We start from the raw sequence: 15,578 nt of genomic DNA, 5'->3' as shown, positions 1-15,578 counted from the left end.
GAACTCCACTGCCCTGTGTCACTCAAAGGAGACACTTCCCCAGATGCTTGTGATTTACTATTTAAGTGACAGAAGCACCCAAAATTGTATATTTTAGAATTACAACTATTTTTTAAAAGAAACTAAGCAATGGAAAAAGACTTACAGGAAGTAGTACCAATATGGTAAACTACTGTGTTACGGTAGTGAGTTTTTCCAAGACTGTTCTCCATTTTCCCAATGAATATGATGTGGTTTTATAATTTCTGTGACTAAAATGTTTTAGAGTCTCCCTTCAGAAGCTAACGCTGAGTGTCAGTGCTGTCAATTATTTTGTGATTTGGCCATTTGCAAAGGAGACGTTTTGTGTTTCTTCCCCTAAACAGGAATTCCCAGCACCAGCTTAGAGGACACTGTCTTAGCCCAAACCCTGGGCCTGTCATACTCTGAAGTCATTGAAACCATGCCAGATGGCACAGAGAGACTGAGCAGCTCTGCGGAGGTCGGTGCCCATGGAGGTGGCCGAAGAACTTACTTATAAACTCAGGGCCTTGACGTGAGCTTGATGACACATTTTCCTTTGGGTGCAAGTTACAACCTATCATTTCATTCATACCCACACTAACAGTCTTGCAGCCTTGTTTCTTAATCTGTGAAAACAAAATAATATTCTTTTTCAAGATCTAAAAGCTTATCAGCTCCAAGTTGAACCTGATCCTAGGATAGTGTGGTTATTGAAGTAACTAAACTTTATTTTGCAAATCTTCTGCTTAAGAAAAACGACCTCTTACAGGGAAACTGATTCCTTGGGACAGGTGACCAAAATTGGCTGTTCCTTTTAGAGATCTCTGTTCTCCCCAGATTACTGACTTATTCCCACCTAAAGTTTGACTCATTTTTAGAAATCAGCAGAGAAGTTTGGAGTCATGTTTATTTGGTCAGGGTTGTCTCTTGCTAGGTAGTAAGTCTGGCAGGATTTGAGCTCAGCCTTGCCGCCAAACCAGGCCAGAAATTATGATGGGAGAAGTAGGGTGAGGTGGGGAAGGGGGAAGTGGGAAATGGCTTAGACAGTGACTCTCAAACTTGAGCACACACCAGAATCACCTGGTGGCCTTGTTAGAACACAGATTCCCTGGCCCCCATCTGGAGATTCTGCTTCACAGTCCCTGATGCAACCGAAGAATTTGCATTTCTAACAAGTTTCCAGGTGATGCCACTACTGCTGCTGATCCATGGACCACATTTTGAGAATCCCTGGGTTAGAACTTTGCTACCCAAAGTCTGGTCCCAGGACCAGCAGCATTGGCATCATTTGCCAGAAGTGTAGACTCTCAGACCCCACCTGGTCTAGTGAGAACCCCATGTGATTTGTGTGCACATTAAAGTTTGAGAGTTCTGGTTTAGAGCACTCTTTCTTAAACTTGGCTGCCCTTTGAAAACACCTGGAAAGTTTTGAAAACTACTGATGCTTGAGTCCCACCCCAGATATTCTGATTTAGTGGTTGGGGGAGTAGAGAGGACATGGATCAGACATCAGGAGCATTCAGTGCTCCCCGGGTGATTCTAATGTGCAGTAGGACCTGGGAACTCCTGGCTTAACATAGTGATTGCAACCCGGCCATGTCTCAGAATCACCTGGGAGATGCTTACTGGCCCCACCTAGGTGATCCTGATTCCATTAGACCTGAAGATCCAGGTTTTTCAGGTTTGGGACTACCTGGCTATAGGATATTATGTATATAAAAAGTAAGGGAATAGCCAGGTTTTTTTCCTCTACAAGGAGTGGCAATGTTTTCTGACCTCATGTTTGTGCCTTCACTTCATAAATTATATCCCCAGACATGAGTCATGTTTTAAGATACTGAACCTTAAACCCTTCTTAAGACTGTGTTTGAGCAGGCTTCTTAGATGTGGAGCAGAGCCAAGCCAAGGTGCCAAAAAGGAGACCCGGATAACCCTCTGCGGGGCGAGAAAGGGGACAGTCATGGCCAAAATTAGCCTTCTGAATTAGCCAGGAAAATGCCCCCTCCTTAGTATAGGACTGGGTATTAATTACGCTCCCTGGCTTCTTTCAAATAGCTTCAGGTGGTCTGTTGAATCCTCTGGTGGCCCTAGACTGAATATCTAGGCTGGAGGAATTCTTTCAATGGATGGAAGGAGAATGGATGGTGAAAACCTCCATGAGCTTCTGGGATGTGAAAACAGTAATGCATTGAGAAGATAGACTTTCAAGAGAGCTTGTGATCACCTGCACCATAATTACATGATAGTGGGAGTGTAGGACAAAGAAAGTGCTCTCCCAGAGTGTAATTGGTTCCTTGATAGAGAGCTCGGTCTTCAGGACACTTCAGATGCTTAATGGAAAAGACTGCTTTTTATAAACATAGCTGTACTTTCCTATTCTTTATGCCCCATGTCTGTAAGCTCATTGAGGATAGGGGCAGATCAGATTTATCTTTGTGCTCCCAACGCCTAGCACAAGCCTGGCACCTAGTAGGTTTGCAGTACACCTGCATTGAACCAATTCCAAGGTTCCCACGATCCCCTCATTGGCAAGCCACCCTGGCCCGATTCTTATCATTAGTTTGGTTCTCTCAAAAGTGTCCGGTGAGAATTCCTCTTTTCTGCTATTAGTGTCCTGCCCTGCTGTCTCTTAACATGGGAGCATTTAAATACAAAAGGGGTGGTCCTTCAAGCTGAGGCCTCAGTTTGTTCCCCTGCTTGCCTGAATTCTTTCAGCTCTAGGATAATATTGAACTTTTCTTTTCTGGCTACCCCTATCTCAAGAGGGGAGTAGTCATTAAAATAAATATGCAGTTTTTTTTACTGGCAACTGAATGCTGATATTTGCCCCTCTCTGTAGGTGCCACAGGGCTCTGGTGATAAGGAGAGCCACAAACCAGGACCCACAATACTCTCAGGGGCCCCCCAAAAAGTGTTAATTTCTTTTAACATCAGAAGAAAAAAGTGAACTCTTAAGGTCAAAAATTATATTCATCTTTATTCACCACCATCATAAAATATATGGTTTAATACTGTAAGGAGGACGGTGCCCACAAATGCAACAGAGAGTCACAATGCAGCCCTGCACAGACCACACAAAAAATGGCAATCCAGGGTGGTGGCATCAGGGTGGCAGCTCATTCTTACCAAGGGAGGAACGCGATCTCTCTCCTTACCCTCTCAGTTCACAGGTATGAACCGGCCGGATGCATTTCTAGCGCTGACTCAGAAAGCCCGGAGGAAGAGAGTGGGCGGAGAGGTGACCAGTGATAAACTGAAGGACTGGCTGATCTCTAGGCAGCGGTACTGGGGCACACCCATCCCCATGGTCCACTGCCCGGCCTGCGGTCCTGTGCCTGTGCCTCTGGAGGACTTGCCTGTGACCTTGCCCAGCATCACCTCTTTCACTGGCAAAGGAGGCTCCCCACTGGCCTCGGCTTCAGAGTGGGTGAACTGCTCCTGCCCTAGGTAAGGAACCACGTCCCCCAGCTGTCACCATGTCTGGTCCCAGACTTCCACTTGGCTGGAAAGAATAACATAGGTCTTAGGTCTTTTGCTACCTTTGAGAGAAAGGGCTGGAATCTGGGGCCCAGCCCCTGTGGTGAGCGCCCTGTCCTCTCCTCTGATCCGGTAGAAGCAGCAATGTCAATTCGCATCTTTCCCAAAACAGCTGATCCAACTGATGGCAAAGCTACACATTTTCATGATAGCTTTGGAAGAGACCACTTTCCTCCATTTTATATTCCAAAGAGCTTCTCAGAGATGAGAGAAAAATGCCTTACCGTTTTCCCACATAGTGACTGTGGTAACAGTGGGGATTTTATCACAAGTAGCAGAGCAGTAGTAGCTACAAGGACAAGTATGCTCAGGGGGTCTCATTCTTTAATATACTGAAACATACCATATCTCATTTCTTCTCATTTTGGCAGTAGGATTATGTTTTTCTGTTAATTCACTGGCATGTCTCACATGTGATTTTTGTGATACCATTCCAGCTGATTAAACAAATAAATAACAGATACCAAGCTGTAATATTTCCCTTCTTCCTTCTATGGAAAAGCCATTTTTCTCTGCCTTATAGATCATGATGGGGTTGTTTTAAAATAACTTAGTCCTCTTCTTAGTATCTCTAGGTCAGTAATTAGGTAACCATATAGTGCAAGTGCATGGCTCAGGAATGGGCAGTCAGACAGTAATGGCTTCAAGTCCTGGCCCTGCCTCTTCCCTAGCTGTGTGATCTTGGGAAAGTCACTTAACCTCTCTGAGCTGTGATTCCCTTATCGGGAGCTAAAATAACCCCCTTGAAGGGATTTCAGAAGACGAGAATTAACGCATGTAACACGGCAGAGCGACACCTAGCAGACACTCTGTAATTTGAAATGTTAGTGCCATCCTGCCCAGGCCTGCCAACACTCCTCCCAGGTCCTCACCCAGGCGGTTCTGAGGTCTGAGATGGGGCTTGCAGTCAGGAACGTAGGAAGGTCTGGGCCATTTTAGGGTATCACCCTCTTTGTTGATAAGCAGTGACAAAGGGTTTCCCTGCCGGAGACATCAGCAGCCTTCAGCCTGCCAGTTGTGGCAGCGCAGGGCCTTGGTGGTGGGGATAAGGTTTCCAACCTTGGCTGCAGATTCCCGGAGGGCAGAGCCCAGGGCTTGGGCTTGGTCAAGTCTCCCTGATGATTCTAATGAGCACGCAGGGCTGAGAGCCACTGAGCCCATGTGGCCAAGCGGGACAGCATGGTGGTAAGGACCACAGGCATGAGTCCAGCAAAGGTGGATTCCTTACCCTTGAGCTCCAAGACCTTGGGCAGATTTCTTAACCTCGCGGAACTCTAGTTACTCAACTGCAAAATGGGGACATGAGTAGTGTCTACCTCATAATCCCCAGGGTTACTAGGGATTAAATGAGATAATGCCCATGAAGCATTTGGCTTAGTGTCTGCCACCCAGTGTTAGTATTATTACTATTGGAGCTAATAATGGTAATAACGTTGTCACCATCACCATCATCTGTCCGTCCCACTTACCAAGTAGCCTCTTCCGTGTAATCCAGTTTTTAGTGTCAGCAGGAAAACACGTTGGTTGTCTTCAAGTCCAACATGACCTTTTAAAAGAAAATCAGCATGGCAAGTTTTAGTCAGATATTAGTCCTTTTATCAGTTGAATCCTGCATTTTCTTCGTAACTTGTATGGGTGCCCTAATGGTGAGGAAGAAGAAGTAACAGTTATCTTCTAATTATTACCCAGAATAGTATGTGTTCTGGTTGATTGCCTTCCAAATAAAAAGACCTGGATTTTATTTGTTGATTTATTTAATTTTTAAATTACTATTTTTTGCTGAGAACGCGTTGGGTTTTTGTTGCTGCGTGTGGGCTTTCTCTAGTTATAGTGCGTGGAGGCTACTCTTCGTTGTGGTGCACAGGCTTCTCATTGCGGTGGCTTCTCCTGTTGCAGAGCACGGGCTCTAGGCGTGTGGGCTTCAGTAGTTGTGGCTCACGGGCTCTAGAGCTCAGGCTCAGTAGTTGCGGCGCACGGGCTTAGTTCCTCCGCGGCATGTGGGATACTCCCCAACCAGGGCTCAAACCCATGTTTCCTGCTTTGGCAGGCGGATTCTTAACCACTGCACCACCAGGGAAGTCCCCTGGCTTTCACTTAGAGATGTACTGTAGGAAACAGGATTAGGGTTCCCTTGGGGCTCTCTCCGATAAGCTCCTACCCCAGGGACCACCACTCTTCCCGGTGGGAGGCCCCCTGACTGAAATGAGGAGGCCCCTGGGAGCCCAGAGCCCTGCCAGATCTGGCTCCTGTGCTCTCTGCTGAGCCACTTCCTTTTAATAAGCAGAAGATGGGGAGTGGCTTTTTCCTCCAATAATATTCGGAAAGCCAGTATGAACTGCCTCACAGATGCAACATATAAAGGCAACCCTTCTTTTATTTTTAAATTAAAAACAGACTCAAGCCCTTGCATGCTAAAGGATTAGCAGAGGATTCATCAGTTCCTCCTGGGGTTCCTCATCCCCCTCCTCAAATTCTCCAAGAACCCCCAAGGACCCATACTGCCAAAAGGGCAGCATTTGGAGTGGCGGTTGGTCCCACTTCCATGCCTCAGAAGGGAGAGCCTGGAGTCTGAGCCATGTTCTTCTGCTGTGGCTTCTCACGGCCACAAAGGGTCCCTGCTAATAGCTGTCAGTAGCTGGCTCACCCCATCCACTGCTGTTCCATGCCTTTGGGGGTCTTCAAGGAAGCCAGACACCCTCCTTGGCCAGGGTTGGCTCAGGGTACTCTCTCTTGGCTTCCCAGTGGTTGTGGCTTTTGGCTTCAGTCCCACAGGGCCATCATCCTACCAACATGTTTCAAAATTGGTTCAGCAGCTGGGTCCTTGTGCGACCTTAGTCCTCCCCAGGCATCTGCATGCCTAGGATGAGGATTGCCTTTTCTTTTCAACCCTTTACACACCAAGCATCTCACTTCATTCACTTTCTTGAACAGTGGGGCTATCTTCACCCTTCTATAAGGAAGCTTCCTTTAGGCAGTGGTGTGTTGATAAGTGTGCTCTAAATAGCTCTCTGGAGGGGAGCTTCTGATTTGTAGTGTTAGCCCATTTCTGTGGTATAGGTACTTCCACCAAGGGCTAATTTCAGACTACCAACTTGGCATCATTTGTCCCAGAGTTGGGAAGCGATCCCAACAGTTAATCCTCACAAGCTGGTATGAGGAGGCTCCAGCACACCTCTGCCTTTGGGCTCCCAAGGTGATTTATCTTCCTAAGGTCACCTCTTGTGGATTTCTGCTCCCCTTACCCAAGAGACAGAGATAGAAAAAAACCCAAGTTCCTTTTTCAGCACAGTATCTCACTACATTTGGTTTTCAGCTTTTCTTCATAAACTGATTTGCCTCATAAGCATCATAGAGTAGGCATTGGCTGAAGGCAGTCTTGATATGCCTAAAAGAGAAGTGAATGCAGTAAAGAGACAAGATTCCTGTTAGATATTCTACCATGTTAAATTCAGAGAAGTACAGAATAGGGCTTTTAATTGTTGAAGATTTAAATGTTTATTTTGTAAATTTCTTTAAAACATCATGTACTCTGCAGTACAAAGAGAGCCCATACTGTGAATTATCTTTTCATGATGGGGCATTGTTCTTATGACATTTTAAACTCATAACGATTGTCATAGCTTTCTCAAAAGCTGGTGGAAAATGCATTAATATTTTAAAAGAAACCAATCTATGAACTTCATTTATTTCTTAGGTGCAAGGGAGCAGCCACGAGAGAGACAGACACGATGGATACCTTTGTTGATTCTGCTTGGTACTACTTCAGATATACCGACCCTCAGAATACTCAGAGGTAAAGAAAGCCCTGCTGAATTCGTGAGCATGTGTCAGTCTGGGTCTTCCAAGAAGCAAACACCAAGATGGAATTCGATGGGCAAGAGATTTATTGGGGCAAGTGCCTCTAGGGAATAAGGAGGTGAGGGAGCAGGAGTTGGCAGGGCGAGCCCTCGACCGTGATGCAGTCTGACACCTGTGAAAGGAGAGGGCGAAGGTAGGAGAATTGCGCAGGAAGAGCCTTAGACCGCAGTGCAGCTTGAGAAAGTCTCGAGCAGGCTGACGGGAAGCCTCAAGCAAAGTTTGTCCATTAGAGAGTCCCAAGTCAGGAGGAAATGCCTGCTGTGGTCCGCTCTCTATAGGAGGGCATGGGCTGGCATGAACACCCAGTGGCTCCAAAGACAGAAGAGCTGGAAGCTGTTGACCAATTGTGCTCTTTGAAACAGGCTCTTAAAGGGAGTGTGTTCGATTATTAAATTAGATCCTTCACAGCCAAGTAAGTCCCAGGTACAAGAAAAATGAAAAACAGAAGAAGGAAGGAAGTGCTAATACCCTCGTTGGCCCTGTGGTGAACTGCATTTATGCAGTTGTGCATGTGTAATGTTATTTACTTAACTGAAAATAATGATGTAACTATTCAGGGAGGATAGGAGGTAGGGAGTGTGAGAGAGCTGAGAAGCATGACTTCTTAGCGCATACAGTCGCTAGATAATTTCCAAAATTGATAAACGTACAAGGAGCATAAACATATTTTTTTAATAATTGCCAGAAAAAACATCTGAAAGAATTAAAAGTGGCTAAGTGACAGGTGAGGGGTGGGAGGGAGGTTAGTGAAGGAATGGGGCTGGAGACCAGTGGGTTTTTTTGTTGTTGTTGTTGTTGTTGTTTGTGGTACGCGGGCCTCTCACTGCTGTGGCCTCTCCCGTTGCGGAGCACAGGCTCCGGACGCGCAGGCCCAGCAGCCATGGCCCACGGGCCCAGCCACTCTGCAGCATATGGGATCCTCCCGGACCGGGGCACGAACCCGTGTGCCCTGCATCGGCAGGCGGACCCTCAACCACTGCGCCACCAGGAAAGCCCGAGACCAGTGTTTTAAATTATAAACCTTTTAGTACTATTTGATTTTTTTCAGCTATGTGCATGTGCTTCTTTGACAAAAATAAATAAATAAGGGAAAGAGAGCAGTAGGTAGATAGGTAAAGAAGGAAATGAGAACAAAAGAAAACTGGTGCAGAGCACAGGAAAACCAGAGACACTGTGCTTCAAAGACCTTGCCAGCTTGCTCTTGTCCACGGGAGAACAATTATACTGAAACCCCGTAGTCCACGTATGAAAATGCCCCCATTTTCTTCCTTGGTTGTAAGATAATATATTTCCAGGGAGACAGGCTCTCCTGCCTGCCCTGCAGTCCTGCGAATCTGTGATTTGAGTTGAGGCTGTGCAGAATGAGCAGGATCCGGAGTTAATAGCAGCCGGCAGAGGCAAGAAAGGATACAGGGCGACTGCTGTGGCTGGGAACCACCAGGGCAGCCCGGGCTAACCCACAAAGGGGCCCCTCTTCTGGGTCTTCCTTCTAGAAGGGGCTTTTGGTGACTTCCAGTTAGGAAGAGCTGCCTTAGAATGCAGGGGAAATCAGGCTCTCCACCTCTCAGAATGCTTCAAGGGAAAACCTTCTTACAGATGATAGACTCCAACTTAATGATGGGACCCTTAACTGGTGAGAGGTATGTCCCGAGACCTTCACAGCCCCCAGTTTGGGAATACGACGTATCACATCATTTCCCTTATAAAATGCTGCTGTTTATTTCCATGCTGGCTTGCATTCTCACTAGGTGGTTTCCAGGAAAGATCATAGATCCCAGCTATAGCTACCTTCAACATCTCACTCCTCAATTTATTTCAAACTTACTTTCAGGCTGAGTACCATTCTTGACTTCCCTTGCTTTTCTGTCACCTGCATGAGCAGTTAGATTTCTCTGGGGAAGCATTTTTCACAAAGAAACATTATTTACAATTTTACCAGAATTCTGGCATAGTGACTGGAGGAGAGAAAACCAAGCTGCATTAAGATGCAAACACATGGTGTTTGGCCAGGCCCACCTGCTGAGCGCCAGGGAAAAAAGTACCTTGAGGTGTGGGGAAGAGAATTCACATATATGTGAAACCATGGAGTGTACACACACACACACACACACACACACACACACACACACACACACACACACACACACACACACTCCCCCAGAAAGTAAAGTGAGTGGCATTTCTTTTCCTCCCTAGCATCCATTAGGACTAGGGAATGATGGATGGTTCCAGTGAGGAAGCCTTTCTTTTAGGACCTCTATTGACTAAAAAGTATCTGTTAGGTGACAGAGAGTTAGGCTGTTTCATGTTAATTACTCCAAGTATGCTCAGTGCATTCAGGAAGCATATGCAGGCTCTTGCTGACTATCTGCATTTTGAGGCTGCTTTAAAAATAAGATTGAATTTGTTTTATTTATTTATTTATTTATTGGTTTATAAAATATAATTTTATTTTATGTTACTCTGCTGTTACATAGGGCATAACATTTTCACAAGGGTTTTTTGGGGCTACAATCGATGATTATTAGCAACATACAATAGTGGTCCCACTCTCTAACAATCACTAGACAAACTGGACACCCTCTCACATGTGCACAAATCTGCATGGAAAAGTGCTAATTTTAGACTTGGACTTGTGTACTTTATTTCCCCTTTCTAGTGTATTAGGAAATGACATGCATGTCATTTCCTAATACACTAGAAAGGCAAATGAATTTCTGTCTTAAAATGAACTTTTAGTGTCTGCATGAGTATCTCCATTGTACATGTCATATTGCCCTCTATTGGTAAGAATTCAAAAATCTTGATTGTCTATGGTAATAAAAATTAAAATAAATCCAGATAGTCAAATATGCATTGTACAGAAATACCCTTTTTGCTGGTATGTTTTCCTTTTGTCCTCATTATTTATGAAAATCACATTTGTTAAAATATGTCAATAATGGCTTCTGAAACAATTTTTATTAATTTCATAAATTAACACTGCTCTGACATTTTTCTCCTTTGTTATATGAGCTTCTCTCAATATATTTTAAAAAGAAAATCACTGTTTTTCTCTGACATAATTTATGTCAGGGAATATGCAAATTATGATTTGTCTGATTTATGCAATTGTGACAAAGCAGGGTTTTTAAATAAATGACCATCTCTCTTCCTCCCAGCCCTTTCAGCACAGCGTTGGCAGATTACTGGATGCCTGTGGATTTGTACATTGGAGGGAAAGAACATGCTGTCATGCACTTGTTCTATGCAAGATTCTTTAGTCATTTTTGCCATGATCAAAAAATGGTCAAACACAGGTGAGCATGTATACTGCTTTGCAAAAGAATTCAGTTCCTTGAACAGCAACTGAAGGCAGGTGTTGGTTCTTCTGAAGGAAGGTAAGTATATGTGGCAGAAGAACTCTATTTTTCAAGCATACTTTAGAGGTCATTGTCAGCCTTAACCACTGGAAGTCCATTTATGTTGCTTAGTCAGTTCTAGCCCATGGTGTTTGCCTGCTTGCATGGGATCTTCCCTTCAGCTTTTCTCTGTTGAACTGAGTTAAGTAGTTGAGATTTTCACTTGTGAGGCAGAGAAGAGCGGTTCATAATGTCACACAGCTTTTTATAGCCTCTCATATGAGGTCATGTTTATCATCTGGTCCCTTGGTGTAAGCTCTGTTTCCAAGCTTGACTGAATCCTGTCTCAATATGTCATTCTGATAAAATGGATTAAAAGCTAGGGAATCACATTGTAAATCCATTGATAAATTCTGTTCTTGTTGGTCTATAATATAGTCCCCATAATGTTCAGAAAGATGTGTGTGTGTGCTTTTTTCCCATGAAATATATCATATATATGTATATATAATATATACATAATGTATTATATAATATGTATTTAATGTATTATACAATTTAAAAAATAAAAAATAAAATGAACATCCATGCACCCCCTCCTCAGATTAGGATATAGAGTATTACAGGTCCCTTAGAATACCCAGGGTGCCCTCACTAATCAGATCATCCCCCTTCCTACACCACCCACCCCTCCCCCATACAATCCCTATCCTGAATCTTGAATTATTCATTTTCTTGCTTTTCTTAAATGTATTATTTCTTTATATATTTTTAAACAATATGCGTTGTTTAGTTTTCTGTGTTTGAACTTTGTATAAGTAGAATCATATTTCATGTGTTCTCTCTTGCTTCTCTTGCTCAGCATTTTTGGGGATTCATCCATGTTGCTGCATGGAGTTATGTTTCATTCGTGATTCACTGCTATCTGGTATTCCATTACATGGAATGGAATTTCTAATACAGAGCTCAGTTTATGTCCATACCACCGTTAATGGTCCTTGGGCTGTTTTGTGCAATTAAGAACAAAACTGCCGTAAGCATCCCGGTACGTTTCCTGACATACGCATGTTAGCAGTTGTCTAGGATGTGTACCTGGAGTAGGATTAGGGTAACCACATGTTCAACTTCACTAAGAAATGCCAGACCATTTTCCAAATTGGTTATATAAACCTACACTGGCACCAACAGAGGTGAGGGTCCTATCACTCAAGATCTTCATCATTACAACATATAGTACAGCCATCCCTGTGTATCTGTGGGGGGTGGGTTCCAGGACCCGCCACAGATACCAAAATCTGTAGATGCACAATTCTCATAGTAGGCCCTCCTTATCCGTGGGTTCCACATCCTTGCATTCAACCAACCTTGGATCATAATCACAGAGAGGGATGACTGTATTATCTAACTTTTAAAATTTTGTCAAACTGGTGGTTATATAATGGATCACTTTGTGAGTTAAATTTGAATTTAAAGACATTGCTTACTTAATGAAGTTTAGCATATTTTTATTATGTTTATGGACTTCTGTGTTTCCTCTTCTGTTAAATCCCTATTTGTGTCCTTTGCCCTTATTTCTTCTGGGTTGTCTTTTATCAATTGTAGGAGTTCTATAAATATTCTGGATGCTAATCCTTTATCAGCTATATGTATTGCAATATTTTTTCCCGGTTTTTGGCTTGTCTTATTTTTATGGTGTCTTTTGATGAACAGAAACTCCTTTTTTTTCTTTAATGATTGTTGTGCTCTTTTATTTTTTTTCATGTCACACATGGATTTCATATATTATTTTATATCTTTATTGGAGTATAACTGCTTTACAATGTTCTTAGTTTCTTCTGTACAACAAAGTGAATCAGCTATATGTATACATATATCCCCATATTCCCTCCTTCTTGAGCCTCCCTCCCACCCTCCCTGTCCCACCCCTCTAGGTCATCACAGAGCATCGATCTGATTTCCCTGTGCTATGCAGCAGTTTCCCATAGCCACATGTTTTACATTTGGTAGTGTATATATGACAGTGCTACTCTCTCACTTCGTCCCAGCTCGGCCCCCCGACCCCGCGGTCCTCAAGTCCGTTCTCTACATCTGTGTCTTTATTCCTGCCCTGCCACTAGTGATGAACAGAAACTCATAATTTAATGTAGTAGATTTTAATAATCTTTTCCTTTATGGCTATTGCTTTTAGTGTCTCAGTACCTTTAATGGAACAGTCCATCCATTTCCCCACTGATCTGCAGTGCCCTCTCCATTATAAATCCAGTTTTCATATATATGCGAGGGCCTATTTATAGGGTTTTTATTTTGTCCATTAGTCTTTGTTTTTTGCTGTGCTCATTAGTTACTGGCATTGTTTTTTTTGTTTGGTTTTTTTTTTTTTTTTTTATGGTACGCGGGCCCCTCACTGTTGTGGCCTCTCCCGTTGCAGAGCACAGGCTCTGGACGCTCAGGCTCAGCGGCCGTGGCTCACAGGCCCAGCCGCTACACGGCATGTGGGATCCTCCCAGACCGAGGCTCGAACCCGTATCCCCTGCATCGGCAGGCGGACTCTCAACCACTGTGCCACCAGGGAAGCCCTGGCATTGTTATTTTAATTTTACAAGTCTCAGTATCCAGTAAGGGGAGTCCTCCTACTTTGTTCTTTTTCTTTAGGAGTATCTTGACTATAATTGGACCTTTGTTCTTCCATATAAATTTCAGATTTAGCTTGTCAAATTCCACAGAGATTATCTATTGGGAGTTCAACTGTAATTGCATTGGATCAACATACTTACTAATATCTTTTCTCACTCTTCCTTCTTGCATCTCTGACTTTAACATCTGAAATCATTTCCCTTTTATCTGAAATATATACTCTCCCTTATACTGAAATATATCTCTTATGTTTTTTAGTGAAGGTCCATCTATTAGTTATTTTTTATCTAAAAATACGTTTATTTCAACCTCATTTCTTAGAGTTTGCCAGCTCAATAACACATTTAAAACATTTTATACACGTTTTATATCTTATCTGACCTTTTCACTTGTTTTTCATCAGGACAATGATTCAGGCTCCCTTGTCTTCCATACTGCCTGGAGCATAGTTCCTGGGATTTTTTTTCAGTTTTTGCTGTGTTTTGTTTTTTTAATACAACAACCTTTAGAATATTTTTTAATTGCAGAGAAGAAAAGGGGAAAAAAATCTGGTTATTTCCTTGTCCAGATAACTTCATGTTAACAATTAAAAAATTAAGTAGGGCTTCCCTGGTGGTGCAGTGGTTGAGAGTCTGCCTGCTAATGCGGGGGACACGGGTTCAAGCCCTGGTCTGGGAGGATCCCGCGTGCCGCAGAGCGGCTGGGCCCGTGTGCCACAACTGCTGAGCCTGCGTGTCTGTAGCCTGTGCTCTGCAACGGGGGAGGCCGCGATGGTGAGAGGCCCGCACACCGTGATGAAGGGTGGCCCCCGCTTGCCGCAACTAGAGAAAGCCCTCGCACAGAAACGAAAACCCAACACAGGAAAAATAAATTAATTAATAAACTCCTACCCCCAACATCTTCTTTAAAAAAAAAAATTAAGTAATGAAAAAGTAATACATCTAAGGTTAAAATTTAAAAAGTTAACAGCACAGAAAGTGAACATTGAAATCTCCCTCCCTGCATCCCACCCTCTACCCATCTCCTCAACCTGTTAAGTTTCTTTTGATTTCTTCCAGAAAAATATTTTGTATATCTCCGTATTTCTATGGATATACTTTTTTTTTTTTTTCCAGACGCGCAGGCTCAGTGGCCATGGCTCACGGGTCCAGCCACTCCGCAGCATGCGGGATCCTCCCGGACCAGGGCACGAACCCGTGTCCCCCGCATCGACAGGCGGACTCCCAACCACTGCGCCACCAGGGAAGCCCCTGAGATACTCATTTTAAAATGTTACATATATTATATATATATATGCCTTTTGCGTTTTTGATATATCTCAGTTGTCGTTCTACATCAGCATTTACAATTTATGCATAGTATTCTGTCGTATGGATATACCATAATTTATTTAAGCAGTCACCTAATTTTCTAATTGCTATTAAAAAAAAAAAGTCCAATGATGCTCTTTATGCATATTCTTAGCAGGCATTTGGGATCATATCTGTAGGTTCAAGTCCTGACACTGGAGAATGCTGGGTCAAAGGATATGTATTTTTTAATTTTTGATCCTTAAAAAATATATTACTTTTAGAACCTCTGTAATGCAGACTAAAATCCAGTTTCATTAAAATGAAGTACCTTGAAAGCTCCCTCCCTTTTCACCCCATGCTCAGACCTGCTCCCTCATTCTGTGCATGCATACATGGATTAAAAGTCTACAGAAAGCTAATTTAGGATATAAATTAAATGCTTAAAATAATTTCTTCTCACTAGTCCCAGAGACCTTCATGTGTAAAAATTAACCCATCTGCATCAGAAGGACACTAAACACATTAACAGTGTTAATCTTCAGAGAAATAAATTACAGTCATCCCTTGGTATCCATAGGGGATTAGTCCCAGGATCCCCGAAGATACCAAAATCTGAGGATGCTCAAGTCCTTCATACCAAATTGTGTAATATTTGCATATAACTTACACTCATTCTCCTGAATGTTTTAAGTCATTTCTAGATAACTTATAATACCTAATGTAAATAGTTGCCTGGGTGCACCAAATTCAAGTTTTGCTTTTGGGAACTTTCTGGAATTTTTCTTTTTTTCGAATATTTTTGATCTACGGTTTGTTGAATCCACGAGTGTGGAACCCACAGATAAAAAAGAGGGCTGACTATAGTGAAAATGTTTGTAACTTGGATTATAGAATTTACCATTCTGCCTTGCAT

The 15,578-nt window shown here is 43.1% G+C and overlaps 1 protein-coding gene across 5 annotated transcripts in view; it reads left to right on the top strand.

The window, feature by feature from the left end:
- LARS2 (leucyl-tRNA synthetase 2, mitochondrial) overlaps positions 1 to 15,578 on the top strand; it is a 283,460-nt gene that overhangs the window by 231,908 nt on the left and 35,974 nt on the right. For all 5 annotated transcript variants that reach the window (XM_067044468.1, XM_067044469.1, XM_067044470.1 and 2 more), the window contains 4 exons: positions 366 to 481; positions 3,167 to 3,450; positions 7,235 to 7,333; positions 10,560 to 10,697. In XM_067044468.1, the coding sequence (XP_066900569.1) occupies positions 366 to 481; positions 3,167 to 3,450; positions 7,235 to 7,333; positions 10,560 to 10,697 (637 nt within the window). The remainder of the gene's footprint in view (positions 1 to 365; positions 482 to 3,166; positions 3,451 to 7,234; positions 7,334 to 10,559; positions 10,698 to 15,578) is intronic.

The sequence above is a fragment of the Kogia breviceps genome, chromosome 10 (assembly GCF_026419965.1).
Source record: "Kogia breviceps isolate mKogBre1 chromosome 10, mKogBre1 haplotype 1, whole genome shotgun sequence".
Classification (NCBI taxonomy): domain Eukaryota; kingdom Metazoa; phylum Chordata; class Mammalia; order Artiodactyla; family Physeteridae; genus Kogia; species Kogia breviceps.
The sequence above is the reverse complement of the archived record's forward strand: the minus strand, read 5'-3'. Positions and strand labels throughout refer to the sequence as shown.